We start from the raw sequence: 15,925 nt of genomic DNA, 5'->3' as shown, positions 1-15,925 counted from the left end.
TATCTTTCCTCTCTAAAAGGGTCATCCAGTGAAAAGTATAAAGCTTGTCTCCTAACTCAATCTTACGTCATCAGCAGTCAAAAACAATAAGGACTTTTGATGGGATAGTAAAACCTGTTGTGACACTGTTCACTAGATTGCGCCATTAAGGCACAAGTAATAAGTGCCAGCTGCAATTTAATTGTGCATCCTTATGTTACATGCTTTTTTTTCAAAATACAGTAAGAAGTATAAAAACTGTTAAATTCACAATTGCATCCTTAACATCTAATGAGTGTGCTTTTCTTGCTTTTTTTCAGGGATTTCCGCCAGCAGCCCTCTTCAAACCTCGTTGATTCGCCCAGCAGGGCTTGTGGACTTTGCAACAGCAACTACTTCATCTCCCTTGAGCTCCTCTTTATCCAAAGGAAACAGTGTTTCTGGGACCCCAAAAAGCCTGAACTTGAGTGGCAACTTGACCCCGGAACCCACAATCCGTAAAGCAAATAAAGGAGTCAGTACTTCAGGGGGGCGATAGCAAACTCAAGTCACCCACAGTTTTTGCTTTAAGACCAGAATTTTAAATGGTCTTCTTCATCCAGCTGGAAGTTGTATGAATAATGGCAGGCACAGGGCCTCCCAGGCATATCTGCTGAAAACAAAATACAGCACAATTTGGACGGGTGTCTTAAGAAGCGCTTTCTTTTCAGTTGACTTGCAAAAGAAGACGCGTGATCCAGATCAACGATCACATGTATTAACGCCTAGGTTGAGTGATAAAATGCTGCCATGGGTGTGATGCCTTCTTGTGAGAGGGGATGCCCCCTTACTAGTTTTCCTGACACTGGTTTTGCTGTACAACATCAGACAATTTGCATCCTTTGATGAGTTGCAAGAGCGATTCTGCACTATGGACTTTTGCCATAGCCCACCTCAGTGACTCTGAAAGGGCGCGGGCCTCCAGGGAAGTTGCTGTTTTTGCAATGGAGTTCGAATTCCTGAAGAGCCTATCAAGAGAGAGCACCGCGGCCAGAGGGACCCACAGGAGGGTACTTGGGGTGTGGCCCCAGTATTGAGAGTTTGGACTGTAGCACTGTCTAATGCAATAAGCCGCCTTGGGCATTTTTGTTTCTTTTCTAGCTGCCCCTCTCTAACCCTGTTGCTGCTTGTTTACTGCTGTCGCAGAGGAGGGTTAATTGCCAGAAATTTGATTTTTCTCCAAAGTCCATGTTGCGTAACGCAAGTGCCTGCTACTTGCTGTGGTTTGAAATTCAAGTTCTGGACTATACGGGCATTTTGATGTCCACTATTTATAGAATGACAGGGATATGGTTGTAATGAAATACACAGACGTAATGCCGTGCTTAATTTGAATGTGTTGCACCATGTTGTTCACGAAAAATAGGACGGACCAGCTTCTGTCCAAAGCCGCAGGATTCAATGCCTGGATTGATATTTTCAACATTTGAAATATTGCAAATCCAGTTACTATTTTATTGAAATGCAAAAGAAAACAAATTCCCTGTGCCCCACAAAATTATAGAGACAAAAGTGGTTCACTGAAGTGGTCTCATCATAAAGAGCTTTGTGGGGTGAATAGAAATACACATGCCCTTTTTATCTTCCATTCCTTTTGAGCATCTCACAGTTTCCAAATGAGGGCCAAGACTACTTTTCAGGCACTGTGCCGTAAAGTGCTTGCATTGACCTTGAGTGTAAGTATTCAATGAGCCAGGCCCCTGGACAAACATTTAGGAATTTCAAAATCTTTAAAGAATGGCACAGTTTGCCAGTACCTTCCTTCTGCTGGTGTCCAACGTGGATATCTCTGGGCCATATCCATGCTAGATCTTCAGGATAACCACCAACTGTTTAAATGAGTTTGATTTAGATTTGTCATATGTAAATTTATCTTTAATTTGGATATCCTGAGAATCTGGCATGGATCCGGTGCGCCAGGATCTGTGTTGTCCCTTCTGGCTAGTAACAATCAAGTAGCTTATCAATGTATCACTTGCTCATTTCCAGGTCTTAAGCAGCAGCGGAGTCCTTTCTAGTACCCTTACTGGCTATGAGCTGAACTCACAAATGACTCCCCCCTCTAATTTGCACACCTGAAAAGTGGCTGAACTGTTTTGACAAGAGAGATTTTTTAAATTAATTTTGTGTTTGTGTAAAGAGAGCTTTCAATAAGTTAAATCATGAGAATGTTTCACTCTTTACCTTCCTACCCCATAAAGATTCAAGTGTCTGTATGTATGTATGTATGTATGTGTGTGTGTGTGTGTGTTTGCGTGTACATATATATATGTATATTATTTAGCCGAAAGCCTGAAAAATGCAAAGCCTTTTTTTCTCTTTGAATGTGATGTCTATTTTTATAACTGAACTTGTACATATGTATAAAAAGAGACACATCTTTCTTTTACTAACTGGAGGAGAAATAAAAAATAAAATGGAGTGAGGTAATTTTATGTAATTGCGAGTCTGAGTGTGTTTACCAAGGTAGTGGATGCCTGGGTTCACCCAGGTACTGGATGCCTGGGTTCAGGCAGGTAGTGGATGCCTGTGTTCAGCTGACAATGCTGATAATGTAAAATATGTGATCTCAAAGGGTTCTACACTGGTGCATCAGTTAAAACGTTAATTTTGGTTGAACTTTCTGAAGTGCTATTGTTTGCGATATCAACACTACTTGTAAATGTACAGGCTTGTTTTATAGTGTTCCGGTCATGCTCTTTTCATTTTTGAGTAGCTGCAGGAATGTATGTATATTAGAGATCTTTGCATTTATCTGGACAGTCTAACACAGAGCTTTACAGACGTATCTCTGAGTTTACATTGATCTATTCAGCTTCTCACTTTGTATTACAGTAATGGACATACAATTTTTGTCTATACAGGGGACACCTTCATCAGGTATTGATTGGCACAGACTGGGACAGAGCACTCCATTACAAAAAAAAAAATACAGAGCAGTGAAAGACAGCAAGGCTTTGAAATAGTCTCTCTTTGTCATGCTAGACGGACCAACCTGACTTTGGGGTTTCCACAAGAACCTCACCCCCGTGCAGACCGGTGCAGTTCCCTGAACTAGGAGCCTGTGGAGCCCACTGGACTCCTAATTTCCCTCCCAACATAGGATATTAGGCCACATCCCCTAGACATTGTGCAGACACAAAATGTGCGTCCACACAATGTGTATTACAAAATACCTTGCACAAGTTTCTGCAGCCCCTTTTGTAATAAGAAAGTAGCCTGGGTTAGGAAAAAAAAAACACAAGAACCCTTTGGTCACTTTCATAATCCAGAGATGGAAAAAAAGGGATGTATAGGGATAAATGATCATGTAGAAGACGGCATTATACTACCTTTTGGCATCCCATCTGATTCGGATACCTTGCCCTTACCCCAGACTTTACATAATTTAAAACTTTGAACAGATTCTGAAAATGACAACTATGTTGACAGGCACAATTATGTTCCCCAATATGATGAGGACAACTGATGTGAAGAGCGTCACAATGCCAGTAGGCATGACACTTTACCTGATAACAGTAGCGGCTGGTGTGCGGGTGGAGTCGCAGTGTGGGGGTTGGGGGCACAGTGTGGGTGTTGGGGGGACGACAGACAACAAGGTGGTGGGGGAGGGAGGGAAACAAACATTTAAAAAATAAATAAAAAGAACTTACCTTCTGCCTGCCGCCCGATGCTCTTTTCCGTGTACTCACTTCAGCACAGGCTACCATCCTCCCCTGCGGCCAATCCTGAGGCTGCTTTCATGTTTGAAAGCAGCCTCCGGATTGGCCTGAGTGCTGGGAGTTTGCGATCCCAGAGAGACTGGGAGCCTGTGCTATGCTGTCTCCAACCTGGCAACACAGCTGGGTTGGAGACAGCTCAGTGCACATGTCTGTGGCCAGCCAAACCTACATGCGCACTAATAGCAATGCTGCCCACCACTCCCTCTCCTGACTGCCCCTTAATGTCCCCGCCCCCCAGGACTCAGCACGTAGAAGTTGAAAAATAAAACGATAATAAACTTGTTTTATTTTTCAACTTTTGAGGGTGGGGAGTAACGCTCCTCCGCCATAGCTGAGGAGCCGCCACTGCTTGATACTGGTCTTGTGTCTCCCCCTGGTTCTGCTACAGAGGAGAGCGTGTCTTTTGCTGTTGTGATGTGAAGGGTAGTGGACGTCTTAGGGCTCCAATTGCCAACCATGGAAGTGAAAAGCAAATGTACTGACCGACGTTTTGCAACCTGGGCAGGCTCCCACCGAGCCATTGTTATCACTTAATAAGTCACTTACTGATACAATCTTGTGTACCTAGGGTAAGCGCTATTCAGGAGTGCCCATTAATAGACAGGTTGCTCATTACTATCGCTTTGCACTTGGCTCTCCTGGTTTCCTAACACAGCATCCAACTCTGGAAAGTCTGGTGGTACAGGCGTCTACTAGCAGGGTTAATTCCAATGCCTTTCCTATTGCTCCTCACAATTGTGACTCCAAAAGAACAGAGACATTTAGTAAGAGGTCTGGTGGTACAGGCGTCTACTAGCAGGGTTAATTCCAATGCCTTTCCTATTGCTCCTCACAATTGTGACTCCAAAAGAACAGAGACATTTAGTAAGAGGATTTTCTGCTCCACGTCCCGTGCTTTGCGATCTGTAAATGCCAGCTGTCTCCTTGCCCGTCACTCCTGTTTCCTTTGGGACACAGTGTCTCCAGTTTCCTGGCTATTCCAGCCAACCTCCAAGCTCCTCTTACTCGGGCTATTCCAGACAGTTGTGATGTGGCCAAATTCATGATACGCTCAGGACTGGACATGGGTAATCATCTGCTATGGGTAACAGTGTGACCCTCCAATGCCTCTCCTGGATAAGGTCCCTTCTAAGACACCCAGGCAGCTTTAATTGATGTGCCTTTTGACAGCTCTCCCCTTTTTGGGAATAAAGCAGATTCAGCATATGGAGCGTTTAAAGAGAGCAGAGCCGGAGCTCATTCCTTGGGCCTTTCTACTCCCACAAGAACATATCACCAGCAGTTTGGACTGTTCTCTCGCTGCGGTAAAGGCTTTCCCATCCATCAACATTAGACTACTCCTCCAGCCCATTTGCCGCCAAGGCTGCGATTCTCAAAGCATGGACAATGTGCAGCTCTGTGCCCCTCTGTTGGGTTTGCTGCCCTCCTGCATCTTGCTGGTGACGTTTGCCAGATGGAAGATGAAGCTCTGCAGTTGAACCTCAACTCCCAGTGGAATCTGGCTGGCTATATCCAGATTTCAGCCGAGACTGCAAACGATCTGCAGTGGTGACAACTGGATTGCGTTCGGGCAGTGCCAGGCTCCTCTTCTTTCCCCACAGAGTGTGTTAACTGATGCATCACTGCTGGGTTGGGGAGGCCATCTGGAAGTTGGATATCAGAGATCACTGATCTCCGGTAGAGACTTAACTCCACATCAATGTGTTGGAGTTAAGTGCCGTTCTCTTGGCTTTGAAGGACAACACAACCGCCATGTAGTACTGCAACAAGCGGGGCAGGGTGGGTCCTGTGTTGAGAGGCTCTGTTCCTCTGAAAATGGCTGAACTGCCAAGGGGTTTGTCTGGTGGTGAAACTACCTGGCGGGATCTTTAAAGGCCAGGGCGGACAAACTCAGCTGCATGCGCTTAGTGTATCGCAAATGGCAGTATCCCTGGAGGTGGCACAGGCTGTCTTGGAGGGGTAAAAATTAACCCTGGTTCGATCTTTTCACCACCGTCGACAATGCACAATGTCAGCACTACTGCAAGCTGAAATTTCCAAATCGGCTCTTGCTCGCGCATGCTTTTTTAAATCTAAACTGGAGCTCAAGACTCCTGTATGCCTTTGTGATACTTCCTCTTCTGCCCTGAGTTCTGTAGAAGATCAGGCGCGACCTGGCCCAAGTCATCGTAGTGGCACAGGTTTGAGCAAGGAGCATGTGGTACCTGGTACTCCTGGGCATGACTATCTGTCCTCCGATCAGGCTGCCGCTCTGGGAGTATCTTGTGTTACAGCAGCAAGGCAGGGTGTTTCACCCGGGCCTGTACACTTTACATCTTCATGCTTGGAGATTGAGCAGCTTCACTTGACCTTCAACCTGTACCTTGAGGCTGTTGATGTCATCTTGTCTGCAAGACGTCCCTCCACAAAATCAGTCTACACCAGCTGTTGGTAGATATTTGTGGATTAGTGCGTCATCCAACAAAGTAACCCTTCTCAGGCAGAGTTGGTTGAAGTTTTATTGTCGGTCTGTTCCTAGCCCAGCAAGGACTTGCCTTTGTCACTGTTATGGACAATTCTTTTTCTCTTTCAGCTTTTTAGCAGTTGCTGGATCAGCCTCTGCTATTCTAATCACCTGTTATGAGGAGGTTTTGAAAGGTTTACATCTGTATCCCCCAAAACCCTTTGTGATGACGCACTGGGACTTGAACTTAGTCCTCTCTTATTTGATATGCACCCCTTTTGAGCCACTGCGCAGTTGCCCCTTGAGGCTTTTGACCTTAAAGACAGCCTTTCTCACCGTCATAAAATCGGCTAAACATTTGAGTGAACTTCAAGCACTGTGTCAATCCACCTTACACCTCCTGCTTTCCTGATGAGTTAGTTTTAATGACCCATGCTTATGTTTTACCTGCAGTAGGAACTCCTTCTAATGTCTTTAAGGCTGCAACCCATTCAGCATTTTTTGCTCCTCCTCACTCACCGAAATAGAAAGAGAGAGTCCATCAATTAGATCCAAAAAGAACATTGAGTTCCTGTATTGATTGTTCTAAAAAAAACATTGAGTGGATGATCAGCTCTTTGTAGGAGTTTCAAGAACAAATGAAGAAAAGAAGCGATGCAAAAAATGTACCATTTACAGGTGGTTTGTTCTCTGCATAAAAACCTGCTAAGCACTGGTGAAAAGCCCCTAGAAGGCTTGCAGGCTCATTTCACCAGAGCCAAATCTGCTACCTCTGCACTAACATGAGGAGTGCCTGTCCTGAACATTTGTCAGGCAGCTACGTGTGCTTTGTAACACACGTTCACAAAGCACTGGTGCCTTGAAAGTCAGGTCCGTTTACAGGAGCAATTTTGCCTGCTCGGTCCTGCTGGAAATTTTGGTCTATGCCCATTTACAGAGCCACCACCTTGGGAGGTACTGCTGTGGTATCTATTCACATGGTGCGGAAGCTGTGATTAGAAGTAGTCATCAGAAGAATAAGTTGCTTACCTTCAGTTACAATATCTCTGATATTGAATTCTAGACGCAGAGTCCTTACCTTAGAATTATCACCAGGCATCAGACTGGATGTGGAAATTTTTCATGAGCAATACTTCTGCGTACCGGTAGGTGATGGGGTTCGGCTCTGAGTAGTGTTGTCACCATCGTACACACCGAAAGTGACATGTGCGTGCCTATATAGGCACCACCCCTGCATGCTGACGTCGGTTCTTTTTTCCGTGCCAGTCAGCCCAAATCCGGAGAACTACCCCAGTTACTTTCTGACTGAACTTTTTTCAACCTTTTATCGAATATGTTTTGAGGCATTGTCTCCTGGTGTGGCCGGGATGTCCGCAAGGAATGTTAGTACATTGAGCGCAACCACAATGCTAAAACGTGCGTCATTGTCATGACATGCACCCCATGGCCTTGAGGGATCCCTCTCTCAAGCTACTTGCCACTTGACATGTGACGCCACAAAGGTCTCGAACCTGGTCAATAAGGTTATGTTATGGTCGAGACGAAGGTCGTTGGGATGGGTCGCAGAGTAACTCCAAATGCCCGTCGTCATACTTGAAGCCGTCTGGGTTAAGTCCCACAAGCATAACAAGAACAAGAAGTCAAAGAGGTCATCGGCTTTTCCCCGTCTATCAAAGTCATCTGACAAGACGACAGAGCGTTGGCATTCAAGGCCTGGCTCTGTGTTTGAGCCTCTGCCTGGCTCACCTCCGCGCTTTCCTGAGTTTCCAGTAGCCGGAGCGACCCCCGCCCAACTCAGAAAGTTTTATGAGGCCATGTACCTCATGTTTGAGAGCCTGTCTCTATTGGAGTGCCTTTGGGCCCCCAGGGGTTCGGGAGGAGCCCTAACTAGGCTTCCTCAGCGGGTTCCTCCACGGCACCAGTCAGGCCCCTTGGGTCCATGGGAAAGATCCGTATCGGTGCCGGTCAAGCCACCTCGACCTGCCCCAGTGCCGGCCCCACTGCTTATGTCCCCTGCACCGCCCCCATTCTCATCCCTGAATCTGACACAGAGCCAAATGGATGTTGTCCGGTGCCGACTAGAGCCCTTCTATCCAGGCTGGTGCCTATGCCCTATTACTATGACTAGGACTTTGGGATGAAACGAGGGAGCCACTGGACCCGAAGAATACCAGCCGCTAGATCTCACTGAGGACACCTGGTGTGAAGATTTAGCAGATGCAGCACCTCCCCAGATACTGTCTTGGTCTCTCCTCCTACCGTGGCTACGGAGGAGGAAGCCTCATTTGTTATGGTGGTGAGGAAGGTGGCTGAGGTCATGGACCTTAGCCTACTTTCCATGTCGCCACTTCTGAACCGCTTCTCCTAATTAATGAAGCCCTCACGGGCCTTTTACTCGGGGCCTGGTCCAAGCCCTGCACAGGGGCTCCTGTGAATAGGACAATTGTCTGCTGCCGTCGCCCAGCCCGAGGGGATCCCAACTTCCTAACCCGACATCACACCCCGGAGAGCTTGGTGGTCCAAGCCTCCACTTCCAGAGTGAATCCTGGAGCATTCTCTACCACTCCACCAAACAGGGAATGCAAAAGGCTGAATAACTTGGAAAAGTTTTCTTCCGCCAGCATGGCACTGGGGTCTGTGAACACAATGTGCGTTTTGGGCCGATACTTCCATTCGCTTTGGGACTCAGTTGTGCAGGTGCTGCCTATGGTCCCTGAGGAGAGCTGAGCCATGCTCTCCCAAGCTATTGCTGATGGGATGAACGCAGCTAAGTTCACCATACGCTTTGGGCTGGACACGGCAGACTCACTAGGCAGATCGGTTCTTAGGTGCCTCGCCTGGTTGAGAGCCACCGGCTTTTCGTGGAATATCCAGGCTTCACTCATGGACATGCCCTTTGATGGCTCCTTTTTGTTTGGAGACCTCAGCGCTAGGGTGCTTCAAGGACAGCAGAGCTACGGCCAGCTCTGTGGACCCTTCCATGGACCCTTGCCAACCCCACTCTGCCTTTTGTGACCATTGCATGCAAGCTTCCCAGCTCCTGTGTGGCAGAGGATACAGTACCCACAGACCTCATGGATCAGGTAGCTAGCCAGAGGTCATTACCCCCAACCCCCTCTCGGCAGCCTCAACCTCAAGTCTCTTTAGTTTGCCCTCCAACCGTCATGGGTTCCCATAGGGAGGCAGGGTATGACATCACCTGCACCACTGGAAGTCGATAACATCTGATCGCTGGGTTCTTCAGATTGTCCGAAGGGGCTACTACCTCCCCTTCATGACTATCCCTCTACCCATGCCACCCACTTGAGACAGGGAGATGGAGGACCATGTCTCTACTCTGCTAGGAAGTGGTGGCTCTCTCGGCCAATGGAGCTATAAAGAGGTTACCGGAAACAGAAGGAGGTCGTAGTTGCTATTCCTTCTTCCTGGTACCCAGGAAGTATGGAGGCCTTCGTCCTATCCTAGACCTGACCCTCTTGATTTCTTCCTGAAAAAGGTGAAATTCAAAATGCTCCCAATCGCTCAAGTCCTCTCTGCCTTGGACCCGGGAGATTGGATGATAGTATTGAACTTGCAGGATGCATACTTTTACATCACTGTCCTGCCTGCCCACAGACGTTAGCTGCGGTTCAAGGTAGGTCACAAGCACTTTCAGTTCGTTGTGTTCCCCTTTACCAGTGCCCCTAAGGTTTTCACCAAGGTGATAGCCGTTGTTGCAGCTCATCTGTAGAGATCAGGGTTGCCAGTCTTACCCTATATTGAGTGGCTGTTGAAGGCGGGTCCGCCCCAGGCAGTCGTCTCCCAACTTCAGACAACACCGGATCTCCTGCACTCACAGGGGGTTCACTATAAATGCACCAAAGTCACACCTTACCCCTTCAGATGTTCCCTTTCATCAGAGCTGTTATGGACACAGTGCAGTTTCAGGCTTATCCTCCCAAACGGCCAGTCCAGGATATTCAGGCTATGACATTTCAACCTCTATTCTGGATTTCGTTGAGAATGACTCTGAGGCTGCTAGGCCTAATGGCCTCCTGAATCTTACTTGTGTCACATGCCTGCTGGTATATGCAGGCTCTGCAGTGGGACCTAAAGTTCCAGTGGGCTCAGTATCAGGGCAATCTCTCCGACATGGTCCAGATTTAGGAGGGCACTACACAAGATCTGCAGTGGTGGTTAAAAAAAACTGCAATAGGGTCAGTGCAGACCCTTCTCCATTCCCCAACCAGATCTGACAGTAGTGAAAGATGTGCCACTCCTGGGCCGGGGTGGCTTCAGGAGTAGTGCCACTTTTTGACATGGTCAAACCTCCTTTTTAGGTCGAGCATGAGCCAGCGCTTAAGCGCTGCTCTGCAAAGAGCTGGGGTAGTTGAGTACGGAGAGAAGCTTCCCTCACTCCGCCGCCTTTTTTTTTTATTGGCTTGTGTTTGTCCTTTGTAAATGCTGGCTTCTGATTCATTATGAGGCTTGTCAGTCCCTCCTTAGTAGAGCCATGTGGTAATTTGTATCCTTTGCAAATCAAATGATCAGAGAAGCACTCCTTTATGAAAAATTACTGATCCTTAGTCTTTAACCTATTTAAAACAGCGTGCTGCAGTGGATAGCACGTGTTATCTAAACTGTGCCCTGTGCTTGATCAACCTAACATAAGCCACTGAGTCTTAACCTCTGTGCACTGTTGCTATGGTGAATTACCATCAACCACATTTTTACCTTATTGTTATACAGTGTTCTTTAACACAATATTCTCAACAGTATTTTTTGTTCTTACAGTTCACCATGTAAAATAGACAAACAAACAACACACTACAGTGTCTGTAGCATTGTCTTCAACCAGAATTTTATAAAATAAACAGTTTCTTCAAAACAATTGTGTACATAAACTTTTTGTACAATGAAAAATTCAAGGATTCATTCCATTATTTCGAAGATCGCCCAATGCATTTTGGGCCTTGTTGGCCCTTCTTCGGGGGTCTTGGATCTACAGAAAATGCATACAAATAAAGTTTTTAAATTGTTTTAGAAAACATAATCTTGCATTAACGACTGAAAACAATAATCAGTACAAGGAAATACATGAACACTGTCCCAGTTGTACATCTCCATTGAAATCATAAGACTTCGTGACGCATGGTGAAAGTAATAGTGCTGTGAAAATGAACAAAACCCAAGTGCACAAAAACCGATCGCAACCAATGTTACTCCGTGTTCCCTTCACCTGCTGTGTGTATCTTCACATTAAATACTTACAGAAAGGAACTGCCTTCCTCCGTTCCTCGAAATCTGAAACGAAATAAAACACCAATCTATACCGTTGGACTCCCTTCACCACTAAAAAACTATTGTGTTCCAAGGAATGACTCATACCTTCCTAAAAATCCTGCTCTGTAATGTTGCCAAGGGAACCAGTCGATACTCCTGCAATAAACACTTGTGCTGTAAATATTGCAAACACCATGAATTCAAAACCTACTATCTCGACAAGTCTACCCGCTCCTCTCACCTTCTCAACGCCAAGTCTTTTTATCTCATTTCGTTTATCTCCACAGCAACTGCCAAACTGATCCTCCTTTCTCATCAAACTTCCCGCCGCCACCATTCTTTTAACCACGCTGCACCCTGAAACGGGTCTCTCAGGTCTCTGATACTAAAAACAAACAACGGACTTCAAACAGCCCCGTTGTACGGCCCCCATCTTGAAATCACTCCGTAATAATGACAAGTGATGCTTTCATACCTTAATGCAACAAATCATGATGTGTCCCAATGGAAATGGACACTATTCCTCGAAATAAACACCTACTGCTCTGAAACCAAACAGACTCACACTACCGCTAGATTCCTGCTTTGTCCTCACACAGAACAAGGGTGATAAGAAAATAGTGAAAATAAAAATTTGTGAAAATAAGAATGCTCAAAATTAAAAACAAATGTAAAACCATGGTCACCTCCATACTATTACAATACATGTATACAATACACAGTGTAATACCACAGGACATATTCGGACACAAAAACTTTGTCCAGAGAAAACACGAAAAATCAATTTTATCATTCATTCCCTTCGGGTCCTGAGTATCAAGTCTCCTAATCCAATATGTTTCCCTTTGAAGCAGGGATCTAGTTAGATCCATGCCTGGGTACTGTGCAACTCTCTCAATAATGGAAAACTGCATCTGGGCCATGCTATGCCTTGCCTCTATCCAATGTGCAGCTAAGCTGCTATTTTTGTTCTGAGACCTAATAGCACTTTTATGCTCAGATATGCAAATTTTTATCTTTCGTTCTGTTTTTCCTACATTTAATTTCCCACATGGTCATTTTATTCAATAGATTAATTTGTTTGCATTACAGTCTGAATCGTGAAATTGTTTGATTGATTCTCCTGTTTGTGGATGATGTACTATATTTCCACTAATCACATTATTACAATGTACACAGTTTGAAAATGTTTTCATTCCTTTATAGTCTTTTTTTATGGCTTTTCGATGGAGTCATCAAGATCTCTTTTAAATTCTTAGACCTAGTGAAAGCAAATACGGGTCTCTGTGTGAATATCTCCTTAAAATCTGGCTCATTTTGAAGGAGTTCCCATCTATTCATAATGATTCCCTTTATCTTCTGGGAACTTGTAGAGAATTTGGATACAAACACTTGTTTCACTGTACTCTTTTTGTGGTTGTTGTTTTAACAGTTCACTGCATTCATATTTTAAGAGGCGGTCTTTTGCGTGATCCAAAATTTCTTCGGGATGACCTCTATCCAGATATTTTTGTTGTTGGAAAATTAAATTGTTCTCTAAAGCGCGTGGATCTGAACAAATACTTTTGATAAGGAAAAACTGTGAAAATGGCAAGTTTTGCTTCAGATTTTGAGGATGAAAACTCTGAAAGAGTAATGCATTGTTCACATCAGTCCCCTTTCTGTGGATTTCCGTTTTTATTTTTAATTCCTCTACCATAATTGCAACATCCAAAAATGATATCTTAGTATCGCTGGTGGTGTGTGTAAACTGAATATGATCATCACACTTATTTAGTTGCTCTATTTTCTGTTCAAGTAGCTTTTTACTACTTGTCCACACCAGGACGATGTTATCAATATACCTACAGTATAACAAAAGATTCTTTCCCTTCAAAATCACTATAGATAAAATCAAACTCAAATTTCGCCATGAAGGTGTTTGCATACGCGGGTTCCCCCACAAAACCCATAAAAGTTCCTGTTTGTTGTAAAAAGAAGTGATCATTCCATTTGAAAATAGCTGTGATAAAGGCAAAAATGCAAAATTTCAAGTAGAAAAACTTTATCCGTTCTGATAGAAGTTTGACGTAACAGCGCTCATTCTACAGCTTCCATACCTGCTGCATGGGGAATTGATGTGTACTGAGATTTAACATCAACTGCGCACCGTATGGCATTCCTTCCCAATTTTACTGACTCCAGTTTCAATAAAAAATCTTTTGTATCCTTAACATATGAAGTCCATTGCTAGAAAAATGGCTGAAGAAAATAATCTATGTACTGACCTAAAGGTTCAAAAATAGTACCACAACCTGTCACAATCGGCCGCATGGGAGGATTGTGTAGATTTTTATGTATTTTTGGGAGCATATGAGGGGGTGCAATCGTGGTTATGGCTAAAACATTTTACATGGATAAAGTCAATGAACATGTTGCGGATGTACAAACATATGTCATTAGAGAATGATCCAACCAATGAGTTGAGTGAAACCCTGAAAAGTATTCTTGATCACGCACATGAGATGGGATGGATTTCAGCTTACACATAACAGTACATAACTGTTGAACATCCTAGGAGACCTTGACTCTATATGCTCCCAAAAATACATACAAATCTACACAATCCTCCCATGCGGCCGATTGTGACAGGTTGTGGTACTATTTTTGAACCTTTAGGTCAGTACATCGATTATTTTCTTCAGCCATTTGTCCAGCAATGGACTTGATATGTTAAGGATACAAAAGATTTTTTGTTGAAACTGAAGTCAGTAAAATTGGAAAGGAATGCCATACTGTGTACAGTTGATGTTCAATCTCTGTACACATCAATTCCCCATGCAGCAGGTATGGAAGCTGTAGAATGGGCGCTGTTGCGTCTAACTTCTATCAGAGCGGATAAAGTTTTTCAACTTGAAATTTAGCATTTTTTCCTTTATCACAGTTATTTTCAATGGAATGATCACTTCTTTTTACAACAAACAGGAACTTCTATGGGTTTTGCAGGGGCACCCGCGTATGCAAACACCTTCATGGCGAAATTTGAGTTTGATTTTATCTATAGTGATTTTGAATGGAAAGACAACCTTTTGTTATACTGTAGGTATATTGATGACATCTTCATGGTGTGGACAAGTAGTAAAAAGCTACTTGAACAGAAAATAGAGCAACTAAATAAGTGCAATGATCATATTCAGTTTAAACACACCACCAGCGATACTGAGATATCATTTTTGCATGTTGCAATTACGGTAGAGGAATTAAAAATAAAAACGGAAATCTACAGAAAGGAGACTGATGTGAGAAATGCATTACTCTTGCAGAGTTTTCATCCTCAAAATCTGAAGCAAAACGTGCCATTTTCACAGTTATCTGGATAGAGGTTATCCCGAAGAAATTTTGGATCACTCAAAAGACCGCCTCTTATAATATGAATGCAGTGAACTGTTAAAACAACAACCAAAAAAAGATTACAGTGAGACAAGTGTTTGTATCCAAATTCTCTACAAGTTCCCAGAAGATAAAGGGAATCATTATGAATAGATGGGAACTCCTTCAAAATTAGCCAGATTTTAAGGAGATATTCACACAGAGACCTCTATTTGCTTTCACTAGGTCTAAGAATTTAAAAGAGATCTTGATGACTCCATCGAAAAGCCATAAAAAAGACTATAAAGGAATGAAAAAATGTTCAAACTGTGTACATTGTAATAATGTGATTAGTGGAAATATACTACATCATCCACAAACAGGAGAATCAATCAAACTATTTCACGATTCAGACTGTAATGCAAACAAATTAGTCTATTATTCTAAAATGGCCATGTAGGAAATTAAATGTAGGAAAAACAGAACGAAAGATAAAAAATCGCACATCTGAGCATAAAAGTACCATTAGGTCTCAGAACAAAAATAGCAGCTTAGCTGCACATTGGATAGCGGCAAGGCAGAGCATAGCCCAGATGCAGTTTTCCGTTATTGAGAGAGTTGCACAGTACCCAGGCATGGATCTAACTAGATCCCTGCTTCAAAAAAACATGTTGAATTAGGAGACTTGATACTCAGGACCCGAAGGGAATGAATGATAAAATTGATTTTTCGTGTTTTTTCTAGAAAAAAGTTTTTGTGTCAGAATATGTCCTGTGGTATTACACTGTGTATTGTATACATGTATTGTAATAGTTTAGAGGTGACCATCGTTTTACATTTGTTTTTAATTTTGAGCCTTCTTTTATTTTCACAACTTTTTATTTTCACTATTTTCTTATCACCCTTTGTCTGTGTAAGTGAGGACAAAGCAGGAATCTAGCGGTAGTGTGAGTCTGCTTGGTTTCAGAGAAGTAGGTGTTTATTTCGAGGAATAGTGTCCATTTCCACTTGGGACACATCACGATTTGTTGCATTAAGGGATGAAAGCATCACTTGTCATTATTACAGAGTGATTTCAAGATGGGGGCTGTTTGAAGTCCGTTGTTTGGTTTTAGTATCATGGACCTGAGAG

General features: G+C 43.8%; 1 protein-coding gene across 2 annotated transcripts in view; it reads left to right on the top strand.

Moving 5' to 3' along the window:
• INO80 (INO80 complex ATPase subunit) overlaps positions 1-2,443 on the top strand; it is a 670,892-nt gene extending 668,449 nt beyond the window's left edge. For both annotated transcript variants that reach the window (XM_085626921.1, XM_085626922.1), the window contains exon 36: positions 300-2,443. In XM_085626921.1, coding sequence (XP_085483047.1) covers positions 300-517 — 218 coding nt within the window. In that variant the 3' untranslated portion in view covers positions 518-2,443. The remainder of the gene's footprint in view (positions 1-299) is intronic.
• Positions 2,444-15,925: the final 13,482 nt, after the last annotated feature.

Source organism: Triturus cristatus, chromosome 9 (genome assembly GCF_964204655.1).
Source record: "Triturus cristatus chromosome 9, aTriCri1.1, whole genome shotgun sequence".
NCBI classification, from domain to species: Eukaryota; Metazoa; Chordata; class Amphibia; order Caudata; family Salamandridae; genus Triturus; species Triturus cristatus.
The sequence above is the reverse complement of the archived record's forward strand: the minus strand, read 5'-3'. Positions and strand labels throughout refer to the sequence as shown.